A 12629-nucleotide genomic window follows, 5' to 3' on the forward strand; every position below is an offset into this window, starting at 1 on the left:
AACAATGTACGTCAAGTGCTTGGCACCTAAGAAGTGCTCAGTAAATAGCGACTGTACCACAACTTTTTAGAAGCCCTCGGCGTACTGAATTTTTGAGGTCTTCGCCTCTCCGGCTAGACTGCGCGCTGCCTGCGGGTATCCCTTCCGCAGCCGTGCAGTGTAGGCGCAAACCCGCGAGGCTGGCGGGGGCCGAGAGCGGGGGACCAGGCAGGACCGGCCCAAAGGGCCGCAGCTCCAATTCCCGGGGGGAAGGCCAAGCCAGGCGGACCCCATCTCCGGGAAGTGACGCCACGGGGCGAGCGGAGCCGAAGCAGGGGGTCGCCGGAGCGGGGCGCGCGCAGCATGGCGGAAGCGGAAGGGAGTTCGCCGCTCCTGTTGCCGCCGCTGCCACCCCCGCCCGGAATGTCGGAAGTGGAGGTGCCGACGGCGGCCGAGACGGACAAGAAGCAATTTAACAGCTCCGGCGGCGCCGCCATGGACGTCGAGCGGAGCCGCTTCCCCTACTGCGTGGTGTGGACGCCCATCCCGGTGCTCACGTGAGTCTTCTTCGGCGTCTCCCGGGAACGAGGAGAGCCCGGGCCCGCGCGGCGCCCTTAGGCCGCCCTGGGCCAGCTTTCAGCCCCGACCCGCTGCAAGCCCTTCCCTGGGTCCGGCCCGCAGGCCCCGCGCAGTCACCGGAATCCTACCGCCCGCGCGGTGCCAGTTTCTGCTGACGATAGGACATCCTTCCCCGCCTTCATTGCACTAATCTAGTCAGGGAGAAAGACAAATATAGGCAGGCAGGAAGGGTTTTGTGGCCGGGAAGCTCGTAACCTAAGAGGGGCCCCTATCCCGGTTTTAGGAGACATATTCATTCATTAACTGGCTTATTCCATTGAGCAAATGCTTGCTGATTACTTCCAGGACGCAGGACATCATTCTGCTGGGTCTGGAGGCGTTTGGTTGGGACCACACCGGCTCCTGGGATGTCAATATTGGAAGGGCCCCTGGAGGTCTGCGGGTCCAACCGTTTGTCCCACAGATGAGACTGGAGATTACACAGCGTCTCAGTAGCAGAGCGTGTTTAAGTCCCAGGGTGTTTGCCTCCCAGACCAAGGTTCTTTCTATGCATTAGCCTTTGTCAAGAAAGAAAGCAGGTTCTCGGGTATCCCTGCCGCCTTTTAACAAGGAGCTTCTGGGCAAAGGCATCTGGTTTGCCCTCTACAACTGACAGTAACCCGCTCATAGTACTGGACAGTAGCCAAGCTCTTTCACACCCATTTTTCTGAATTTCACAGCCACTTTCTAAGGTGGGAGTTATCTTCTCAGATGATGAAGCTGAGTTTTTTGTATCATTAGATGTTTCGATGAGATTTACAGGCCAAGAAGCAAAGTCATCCCAAACTCAGTCTTCTGGCTCCATAACTTGCTCTTTTTTGACTACAGCCTATCCCCTCTCACCTGACGAGATAGATTTGTTTTCACTATCAAAAAGAACCAGCTGGTGTAAAGAAGGAATCACTTCTGGCCTTATAGATTGCCAGTCCTAAAGTGACCTAAATTTTTGTCTTATGTAAAAAATACTTTAAATTGTTTTGTGTTTTCAGATGCTTGTGCATTTGTTTAAGAACATCCAAGTCTGAAGACTTTAAAAATAAAAATTTTAAGAAAATGTGTTCATTAATTCATTCAATGTTCTTTTAACACATTTGTTAAGGAACTCGTGTGTCTAGAATAGTTCTAGGATAAGATATAGTGGCGAAAAAAGCAAATATGATTCTTGTTGTCGTAGAATTTAAATCATAATTGAAAGAGATGGTAAACAACTAAACTAATAAGAACTTCTGGTAGTGATTAATGCTATAAAGAAAGTAAAATGTAAGTGGAATAATGAATAACGGGGTCGTAGAATAGTCAGGGAATGTATTGGTTTCGCTGGAACTCATCTTGTTATCCTAAGGTCTCTTTAGTTTTTCTCTGTTCTCGAAAACACATTTGTGGAGTCCTCTTTTCTTTAGAGAGCTGGTAGCAACGTGAGGTGGAGACACCATAATCCCCAGTCATCTGGGCCAGAAGCAGTTCCCACTCTATTTCTATTCAGAACTGTGTAGGTGTTCATTAGACAAAGATAAATAAGCGTAGTGGTCTGTCAGAGGGCTCATGTTCCTGTCAAAGGACTCACCTTCCAGGAGGAGGGAGAGAGAGACATCATAGTGCATTGTGATGATTGCCGATCTAGAGTGCAGAAGGAGGAATAGATGTGTCATCTGTCTTTGGAGGGAAGATGAGAGGGGAGGCAACTGAATCCAAATTATCTGTCCGTTCCCTCAGAGATGTTGATAATTTTGCATGAAAAGCCAGATAATGGCTACTAACAAAAAACAGCTAAGATTGGATACTTAACTCTGTTCTGAGCTACACGTTTTATATTCCTTACATCAACCTAATAAAAATAGATACCATCGTCCCCATTTTATAGATGAGGAAATAAAGGCTTAGAAGCTAGCATGGGGCTTTTTCCACTGAGATATTCTACATTCCAGATAGAAGCTTCATGGTCAGTAACTCATTCATTCATTTAATAAATAGTTATTGAGGACCTATTATGTACTAGGTCTGCATAGACAGGAGTTCACAAAGCAGCTTTGGAGCTTGCCTTCACAAAGCTTCTAGATTGACAAATACTTTGACAGTTTCTTCTCTGGGACTTCCGTGGACACAGGGATCTGGTGTTGTCTCCAGCCTTTACTCCTAATTTCCATCAGCAGCTGCCAGCACAGCTGTGGAATGTGGAGCACTGGTCAAACCCAGACCTTTGTCCTGAGGTCAGGGTCCAAGAAGCCAGAGAAGCTACTTTCCCATGACTCTTAGTGTCCATCCTGTGGCCACTATGGGTCTTCAGCAACTTTCTCTATGCCAGTCAACCAATCAGATAGCAAGTATTTATTGAACATTTTATGATAACAACATTTAGCAACTACCAAGTTCAAGGAAGTGTTCTAAGCACTTAGGGTATCCTATTTAATCCTCACAGTAGCCCCCTATTAAGATAATTATAATCCACCTCTTACTGACAGAGATGGGGGTTAGTAACTTGCCCAAAACAAAGTCAGGACTCAACCCAGGTCTAAATTCAGAGCCTGACTCTACTCTTAAATGCTGAGCATTCATTCATTCATAATTTATTCAGTGAATACTTAGCTCCAGCTGTGTGCCAAGCACTGTCCTGGGGGCTACTCTAATAAATAAGAGAAAGTCCTGCTCTCGGAGCTTATATTCTAGTTGGGAAAGAAAGACAGTAACCATGTAAGTAAACAAGATAATTTCAGAAAGCAGTAGTTACTGTGAAGAAATTAAAGCAGAGGAATGGGATCTGAAGTACCGAGGGCTATGTGCGGCTACTCTAGAAGGCATGGTCAGGGAAGACTTCTGAAGTTACAGTAGAGCCTAAAGGATAAGAAAACAGCCAGCACTGCAAAGTTCTGGGGAAAGAGTGTTCCAGGCAGAAGCAAATGCAAAATGAGCATTGAGGTGGGAGGATTTGGTGTATTTGAGAAACCAGAAGCAGGCAGTGTAGCTAGAAAGAAGCATGAGGTGACTTTAAGGGATAATCAGGGCCAAACTGTTGGCAGGAGTTTGAAGTATATAAGTGTAATAGGAAGCCATTAGTGGGTATTAAGCAAAGGAATGATGGAATCTGAATTATGTTCTCAAAAGACCACTTTGGCCCCACCATCCTCTCAGGTACTCAGGCTGCAGACCTGGAAGACCTGTCCTAAAGAGAGTCATAAAACTGCCCAATCTTTCTTTTATAGACCTTTTGAATCAACTGCTTCTCACCACCCCACCACTAATTCTCTAATCAGGACCACCATCATCTCTTGTCAGTATTCCAGAATGCCTCTGAACTGACCACCCTTTTTCCCTGCACTCCTGTCCCCATTCCATTCTCCAGACACATGCAGCACTTTGCTGCTTTGGAGTTTTGCTTTCTGCCTGTTGTAATCCTGTTTTTTCACAGGTCAAGATTAAAAGTCACCTCCTTTGTGAAATGTTTGCTGACTGCCCCGGCCCCACATAATTGCTTCCTTCAGTTACATCTCTCTGTTTTGCCTCCACCTCCCTAGCAGCGTGTAGCCTTGAGACCAGCACTTGGCCACTGGCCCTGTGAATCCTTCTTAAACTGGATCAGTCTCCAGCACCTAGGCCCTTAGAGCCATGGTTCTCAGACTACAGACAGATCTGGGGTTCCTATGTGTTTTGTGTATTGGGATCCATTTGAAATTTGGTTTCTTAAAAATGCCCATAATTTTTAAGAATTTGAGCACTTAGTTCCTGGAATACACCATGCTTTTGCCCTGATCTCTACCTTTGCACATATTGTTTCTTCATCATTTCCTCAGGGAAGCCTTCCCTGAACTCCCCTCTAACTCCCCAAACCTCGTCCACAGATTTATTTAAATGCCTCCCCCACCTTTTTATTTAAAAAAAACCTTTTTATTGCGATATAACATATACCATAAAGTGTATAAATCTTAAGTATACGGCCCGGTGAATTTTTGCACATCTATACACTTATGTCACCCAGCTCAAGATAGAGAACATGTCTAGTACCCAAAGGGCTCCCTTGTGCCAGTCAGTCTACCACAGAGATCACCCCTCTTTTGCCTTCTAGCACCATAGATTACTTGTGCCTTTTCTTGAACATCGTAAAAACAATAATATGCATGTACCTTTGTGTAAGGTTTTTTTCACTTATATCTGTGGGAATCTGTTGTGTGTAACAGAAGTTTGTTTGTTTGGTTTTTTTTTTCATTGTTACCTACTATTTCATTATATGGCTCAGTTTACTTACTCATTTTACTATTGTTAGACATTTGGATTATTTCCAGCTATTTTTTAAATCGTTGAGATATGATTTACATGTAATAAAGTGCATGTGCTGTAAGTGTGCAGTTCAGTGAGTTTTGACAAATGTCCTTTTTGGCTGTGTTACTTATAAGGTGCTGTGAACGTGCTCGTGCAGGGCTCTGGTGGACACGAGCGTTCATTTCTGTTGTGTGTGTACGCTGAAGTGGAATCGCGGAGGCGTAGAGTGTGTTGCCAGTTTTCAGAAGTGGTAGAAACGATTTATACTCCCACCAGCAGTGAATGAGAGGTTTGGTCGCTCCTCATCCTCACCCACTTGGAGTTATCATCCTTTTAGCTATAGCTGTTCTGTGGGGGTGGGATGGTTTCCCACTGTGCTTTTCATTTGCACTTCCCCCTCTTCTGTGCTTCCCCAGCCCCTCTGGTCCCCCTAATGGCACTCATTACACAATATTACAGTTACATTCTATCACACTGGACGGAGTGTCCCCAGTGTCTAACCAGCTGAAAGACCCCCTAAGCCCTGTTCTTTCCCTGTCCCTTTTTCCTCACAGGTGGTTTTTCCCCATTATTGGCCACATGGGCATCTGCACATCCACAGGAGTCATTCGGGACTTTGCTGGCCCCTACTTTGTCTCGGTGAGTCCTTATTTCACACCCCTCTGGAGAGTTCCAAGGCTCAAGTAGAAAGTTGGCCTGTCCTGCCTACAGGCAGCTTTCTATCTCCCCAAGACCCAAGCAAGTACAGGTAGCACGTAACTCTGACCCTGGCCCTCTGCTTCTCACCAGTGTTTGACCCCTTTACTCCTTCTCTTGCCTCCAGGACAGGCCAGGAGGGCACTTAAGTAAGTGGCCAGAAGGATTCTTAAGTAACTGACCCAGCCCTTTGCCCACCCCTTGGGTACCGAGACATGGGTAGGGGTTAGAGGCAAGAGTGGAGAGTCAGACCACCCAGGAACCACATCTCTGGACCTTCAGAAGGTGGGAATCACAAGGTGGGGGCTTATGGGAGACAGACTTGGTTCCCTGGATATGGCCATGGAGAAGAGGGGTGGGCCTTCTAGACTGAATCAGCTACGTTCCCAGGTCTTTTCCTGGAGATGGGCTCAAGATGCGTGTAGTGAGCTTGCTCCAGATGCACAGGCAGCATCCTGCCTATTTCGAGGTTACAGCTTCATCAAAGGCTAGAATGAAGGGGTGTGGTGGTGGTACCAACCTGTTTATACCAATAGTTGTTATGATCATCTTAACATGACAAAGGTATTTCACATCCATTACTTTCACTGGCATATGCTTTTATGATAATTCATCTTTGACCAGCTCTCTCAGCACATTCTGAACCCAGAATCTGTCTCTGCATAACTCCCATACCACACATCTTATGTGGCAGGTCTAGGACTTGGCTGAAATGCCTCCCTCATGGGAGGCCTCTCAAGCCCCATCCCCCTTCTCTTTCCTGCTCTGAATGCAGTCGGACTGCCAGATACAGAGAAGGGCTCTCCGTGTGGGCACCACTGCTGAGTCGGAAGGTTGGAGGGTGTCCTCATTCATACCACCAAGGAAACTGCCTCCCTGTGATCAAAGATGAGAGATTGATCAGAGAACTTGGAGAAAATGAGGCCTAGACAAGATGAGAGAATTAACTGGGAGCCACACCAAGGGACAATAGTGTCTGGCACCTGGAGTCTTTGGTCTCAGAGTACAGTGCTCTGTGTACTCCTGCCATGCTGCCTTCTTCCCACAGAAAAGCTGCTACTGGCGCTCCAGATACCGAGCCAGCCCCAGAGCAGGGCTTGGGCCCTTCTGCCCACCTGGCATACCTCTTCCTAAGTCACTGCACTTCCGCCACCAACCTAGGTCTGTCTGCTGGGCTGGATGCGGGTTCCCTACTGACCTCTGCTCTTGTCCCTCAACAGGAAGACAACATGGCCTTTGGGAAGCCTGCCAAGTAAGTGATGAACACCCATGTGACTGGCCTTAGAGCCAGGTTCCTCCTGGCTGGATTCTTTATCCACAGGCCATCTAGGCCTTGCCTTAGCTCTGCAAGGTTGTGTTTTCAGCTCCATTAGAAGGGTGAGGAAAAAGAGAAGAGACTTGGTCAAGATCACACAGGAAGTGGTAGAACTGGGACTCGCACCCAAAACCTAGACGCTTTCTCCTGCCCCTCCAGGAGTTAACACACTAGTTAAGGTGTAGGGGAGGTGTCGTTTGGAACTCTGCTGTGAAGTCCTGGTTGGAGAGAATAAAAGTAGTTCAAGCCCTCTGAAAGCTACTGCTGGTTGGCTTGAGATTTTTGGACTTCGTTTATTCTGTCTTGGGGGGCCCAGCTCAGCTGTGGTTCTAGTGGCAATGTCTCAGTTATCTATATGCTCAGAATAGTATCAGTTGCTCTGTTGGCAGAGGCTGTACCCAGAAGGGATGGGGCCCAAGGAGGAGCTAGTGTCCCACACAGCAGAGGCAGCCCGCTGGCTTCCTTAGGCAAGTGGAAATGTGGGCCTGCAGCCTCTGGGCTGGGTGTCTGCTGCCAGCATGCTTTATAAAGACAGTTTTAAGGGCACTTGTTTCTAGGCAGCAGCCCCAGTTCAAGCTATGTTGGTTTCTCACTGGTTCCAGCTCTTGGTTCTTCTGCCAAGCCATTTGCCTCACAGCGGCCAGAGGGCACTCTGACCTTCCCGCTCTCCTTGGCCTGAGAGCCCTTGGGGCCTCACCCAGCTTGGGGTTTATAAGCTTTAGCTGCACCAGCTGCTTTTCTTCCCACCCTAGTCTCCCATGTGGGAAAATGGAGAGAGTGCTTTCCGATAGATAAACTCCTCAGGGTGACATTCTGGTCCCCTATGACATGGCCCCACCTGCATCTCCAGCTTCACCTTCCAACTTCCTATCGCCCTATTCCTCCCTCCAGCAGTTCCCAGTTACATGCTGCACGGTTTTGTGTGTCTTCCTCTGTTCAAGTTATTCTCTCTGCCTAGAATTCCCACTCCCCATTCTGTGCCTGGCTAACCCCTTTTCATTAAGACTGGACTCAGTGTCACCCCCAGGAGCATATCACTTTCCTCAGTTGAGTTCTTGTTCTCCCCAGGATCCACATGGCCTTGGGTGTGTCATACTGTGTCACAGTTGTCTGCTGCATGGCTCTTTCCCTGGACCTGGCTCACCTCTGCATCCTCAGCACCCAGCTCAGGGCCCTACACAGAGCAGGCATCAGGGAACATTTGTGGAGCTGAGCCAGTGCCCAGAACCACCCTCTCTTCTCAGGTACTGGAAGTTGGACCCTGCTCAGGTATACGCTAGCAGGCCCAATGCATGGGACACAGCTGTGCACGATGCCTCGGAGGAGTACAAGCACCGCATGGTAGGTGAGCTGCACCTGCAGGAAACCAGGGTGGGAACCAGGGTGGGAGGTTCCCCCACAGCCCAGCCTGACCCCACCCTTCTTGCATCTCCAGCACAACCTCTGCTGTGACAACTGCCACTCGCACGTGGCATTGGCCCTGAACCTGATGCGCTATAACAACAGCACCAACTGGAACATGGTGACGCTCTGCTTCTTCTGCCTGCTCTATGGAAAGTATGTCAGGTGAGCTGCCCATCCACCTGCCCACCCGCCACCCTCCCCAAAGATCCTGGCAGGGCCATTTCCGGTGTCCTTCAGCTAGCAGGGACAAGGCAGATGCTGGTTGGAGGTGGGAAAGTTCTACAACAACTAGCTGAGTTCCTGGTGGAAAGGCAAGTGGCTGTGCCGAAGTCCAGCTTCCCCTGGGTCCCAAGCCCAGCCCTGCCACTTTTTATTGTGAGATCTTAGGTAACTGCCTTGGCCTCTCTGAGCAGAAACTATTCTTAATTATGGTCTTGATAATGATTCTGGCTCCATGGGGTGGCTCGAGTGCCCAGATCACTGTGCTCAGGTTAAGTGAATAGGTAGACTCTCACAGGAAGGTGGGTGATTGCCCCACAGGGTCCCTTCCCAATATCCCTTCCCAGTATCCCTTATCTGAGGCAGGGTACTAGGCAGGTGGCTCCCAGTGGTGGCCCAGAAGGACCTTTGAAGCTACAGCTTAAAGACCTGTGAAGTCAAAGGCATTAGTCCCAATTCACAAATAAGGCTTCTTAGAGAGATTGAGTGATCTGCCCACTTGGGAGCCCAAGCTTTGCTGTAGCTGCACTCATCATTAAGAGCTTCAGAAAAGGGGACTTTCAGGGGTCTTTTTTTAGTGCAAAGGCTTCTAGAGGTCCCCTGAGAAGATTATAACTGGCCACACAGAGACCGGAGCAGAGCCAGGATTGAACCCAGAGCCCTGGCTCCAGCCACAGCACTGCTGACTCTTACTCACTTCCCCCCTCCCAGTGGGCCCCATTATGAGGGACGTGGGCAGACAGTGCTCCTGGCTTCCATACCCAGACAAGTTCCTGGTCCTCTTGCTGGAGACCACTCCCCAGAGGTAGGGGTGATTGTGGATGAAGCCCATAAGGCCTAGAAAGGTGGGCATGTCTCCTTTCCCACCAGAGAGGTGTCACATCTCTGGCCAGGAGCCTGGAATAGCTTCTGCCAGGACCATGGCTGGTAGTCCTCCATAGTAGGTGCCAGGCTCAGCCCACCTCCTTGGTTGACCAAGTTTGGGGGTGAGGGAGTGGTTCCAGGAGCTTCTTCAGGGGCAGCAGCCTCTTCTGGGTTTGGATGGACGACGGGGCTCTGGGTGGCACAAGTGCTCACCAGGCCCTTCCCACCAAGTTCCCCTCTCTCCTCTCTGTCAGCGTTGGGGCCTTCGTGAAGACCTGGCTGCCCTTCGTTCTCCTCCTGGGCATCATCTTAACCATCAGCCTGGTCTTTAACCTACGGTGATGGTTGCCCAATGGCCCTGGACCTACCAGGCTCCAGAGAAGGCAGATTCTTTCTCCTCACCCTAAAAGGCAGAGATGGACCTGCTGGTTTTGACCCAGGGGTAGGATGGAATAGGGCTGAGGTTGAGCATGGGGCAGGGATATTTGCGTGTTGTGTCTCACTGGTCACTCAGAAATTACCTGACCTCCCTTCCAGGCTTGTGACCTTAGTGCTTGAAGCACCCTCCTTATTCATCTGTTGGAAAGGCCTTAGCTTCCCTCTGTAGAGCACTTCCTGCCACTGTGCTGGGCTCCCTCCACCTCAGCCCAGTTCCTGGTGGGGAGGGGAGGACATTTGGACCCACTGGACACGTCAGCCAGAGCTGGGTTTAGAGCCTGTCCTCTTGCCAGGGCTCTGGTCCTGGGGTGGTTGGGTACACTAGGAAGTCTCCATAGGCTAAGCTGGCCTGGGCCCTTCACCACTGACTTCTGGAATGGTCCCAGAGGGCTGGATGGGCACCCCCTTCCAATGTTTGCCAGAAGCTACACTAGGGGTAGTTTGTGCTCCATCTCCTGGGGTCCTCCAGCCCATGCAGCCCCCTCTTCCCACTCTCCCAGGGCCTTCAAGCACTTGGGCCTATCTCCCCCTGCAGTTTGGGCCCAGGCTTCCCCAGCCAGGCTGGAGAAATGAGTGACACTGATCTGTCCAGAGCGACCCCCTCTAGATCAGAGCAATGTAAACAAACCTTGGCACCTCACGCTGGTGATGGTACCCCTTGGGTCCAAGATGGGAGCCATCAGAGCCATCAGAGCAGCCAACGCCATCAGAGAGTTGAAGGGGAGCTGTTTCCTCCTACCTACCACAGTTCCCCCTTCTCTTCAAGTTGTGGGAAGGGCCTGTGCTGCCCCCTCACCCGCTCCATGGATTCCTTTGTGCAGGGCTTCCTGGGCAGTACAATAAATAGTTTTAATTCCAGTCAGTGCCTTGTCCTTGTTTTCTTCCTTCAGTGGTCCCTTCATCCCTTCAGCTTGCATCTCCTTGGGTGTCCTTGGGTACCTCTGCCCCTGCAAGGGATCTAGTTGAGTCCTTATCCAGTGCCTGGAGTTTACAAGGATGTTGGCATCCCTCAAGTACATCCTGCCCTAGCCCAGGCTCTAGGAATTCCCGCGCATTAGTCATCCGCCATCCCAAAGCTTTTTCCTCGAGGCAAGTGAATATTGAAACCCCTCCCATACTCCTTACTGGAAGGAACTTGGCAGTAAGATTGGGAGTTGGGGCTTGGGTAGACCAGAGCCCTGGACCTGTCCCCTCAGTCAGGGTACATATTTTGGGATAAGCCAAAAAAAATTGTCCCAGCCCCTGGCCCCCACCATATCCATTGTTCACATTGCCAAGTTCTTCATGCCGATCCCGTGATTGGGTCACTGTCCTGGTGCATGGCACGTCCACTTCTCTTTGGCATGCTCACTCCACACACCTTGCTCTCCAGCACCTTCTCGCTTCTGGTCCTTTTCTTTCCTCCTATTAAAATCGTGGCCTTTCTTCCCAAGACTCAGCTTAAAACCCACTTTCTTGGTGCAGTCTTTCCTAAATTGGAAATGATGGCTGTTATTGTCCCTATTCTATAAAGGAAAAGAGTGAGGCTTCCAGAGATTGTGTCACTCAGTTGAACTAGCAAAGGCTTTGACTTGTGAATCCTGAGGGCCCTTTGTACTCATCCTGAGGATGGCCTTGAGGACAGCTCTAGCTGCTGACCCTCCGCCCTGGGTCAGGTAGGTGTCAGCTCATCTCAGACCTTGCTGTGGTTTCCAAGCCAGGGGGTCCTTTTGGCAGAGGTGCCCCCTCCCCACTTCAGAGCAATCCCATTTTTAAAACTCTGATTCACATATTGGGGTCCATCTGAGAGTTGGGGGAAAAAAATTCCAATACAGAGGACAACCACAGCAAAATGGATACAAAAACGGTTTAAGGCCTGCTTCTGCCTAGCAGAATTTTCATTTAGCTTTGCAGAGACAGGAGATAAATAGGTGCCATGACAATCACCCAACAGTTACTGAATGCTTACTATGTGCTGGGCCTTGTCACGAAGTATCGTATTGTTTATCCTCACCACAGCCCTATGAGGTAGGTGTACTATCCTCGTTTTACTAATGAAGAAGTAAGCACAGAGAATTAAACTGGTTTGCTCAAGTCACAGGTAGGAAGAGTAGAACCATGTTCACACGGAACCACCCTGTGAGATGTCCTCACTGGAGCACAAGGAGGGAAAAGTGGGGAGGGGCTGTTTTTCCGAAGGACTGGGGAGGAGAGGAGAGAATGGATGCTGGAGGCCAGAAAAAGTACCCCTGACGACAGTCCTATGAGATGGCTGTTATTGTCCCTGTTCTATAAAGGAAAAGAGTGAAGCTTCCAGAGATTGTCATTGATCCAAGGCCATGAGGGCCATGTGGCAGAGCCAGATTTTTAACCCAGATCTGAGGCCTCTTGAGCGTGGGGAGTTGCCTAGAAACCAGCTGCCCTGCAGAGGCATTCAGCCCTTCACCCCCAGCGGGTGTGAGAGGTGGGGAAAGCATTCTGCAGTAGAGGAGTAGGGAGCGCAGATGGCCTGGGGTGTTGAAGAGACAGGAAGCAGTCTGTAGTAAGCCTCTGAGAGTGGAGGAGACAAGGATGGTCTGAGCCAGGTGGGGTTCTGAGAGTCAAGCGGAGGGCTTGGGCAGCCTGCAAAAACAGATTCTTAGAAAATGATGGGACTTACGACAGTGAAAGTATCTAAGGGAGGCTGGGCTGGTTTGGAGCAGATTCGTTAAAGGGTCACAGGATTACTCTGGTTGCTGGAACCTTCCAAAGCTGAAGAATGACAAAGTGGGGTGCTGACAGGGCCCTCTGACAGCTGTGCAATAAAGCTGAGTGTGGAGGCCCAGAGAAGGGGAGGACACGCTTCCAGTAGAGGATGGGCAGGGAC

General features: G+C 49.9%; 2 protein-coding genes across 3 annotated transcripts in view; both read left to right on the forward strand.

The window, feature by feature from the left end:
* The first annotated feature begins 295 nt into the window (after positions 1 to 295).
* On the forward strand, positions 296 to 10646 carry TMEM222 (transmembrane protein 222). 2 transcript variants are annotated; one of them, XM_039854542.1, is made up of 6 exons: positions 296 to 536; positions 5403 to 5487; positions 6765 to 6796; positions 8104 to 8200; positions 8295 to 8416; positions 9601 to 10646. In XM_039854542.1, the coding sequence occupies exons 1-6, from the start codon at positions 343 to 345 to the stop codon at positions 9686 to 9688; spliced, it is 618 nt and encodes a 205-aa protein (XP_039710476.1). In that variant the 5' UTR covers positions 296 to 342; the 3' UTR covers positions 9689 to 10646. The 2 variants fall into 2 exon arrangements, with proteins under 2 accessions (XP_039710476.1, XP_039710475.1); XM_039854541.1 differs by having other exon boundaries at positions 300 to 536; positions 8295 to 8425.
* Positions 8296 to 12629, forward strand: part of SYTL1 (synaptotagmin like 1) — a 16444-nt gene continuing 12110 nt past the window's right edge. Inside the window, exon 1 of the mRNA XM_039854537.1 lies at positions 8296 to 8425. The gene's annotated coding sequence lies outside the window, so the exon portion shown is untranslated. The remainder of the gene's footprint in view (positions 8426 to 12629) is intronic.

Source organism: Pteropus medius, unplaced genomic scaffold (assembly GCF_902729225.1).
Source record: "Pteropus medius unplaced genomic scaffold, Ma_sr-lr_union100, whole genome shotgun sequence".
Lineage (NCBI taxonomy): Eukaryota > Metazoa > Chordata > Mammalia > Chiroptera > Pteropodidae > Pteropus > Pteropus medius.

Bases quoted from the DNA above. Each gene is read 5' to 3' on its own strand.
- TMEM222 (XM_039854541.1), top strand. From the start codon at position 343: ATGGCGGAAGCGGAAGGGAGTTCGCCGCTCCTGTTGCCGCCGCTGCCA. The intron at 8,201-8,294 runs GTAGGTGAGCTG...TTGCATCTCCAG, and splicing joins AGGAGTACAAGCACCGCATG to CACAACCTCTGCTGTGACAA. The intron at 8,426-9,600 runs GTGAGCTGCCCA...CCTCTCTGTCAG, and splicing joins CTCTATGGAAAGTATGTCAG to CGTTGGGGCCTTCGTGAAGA.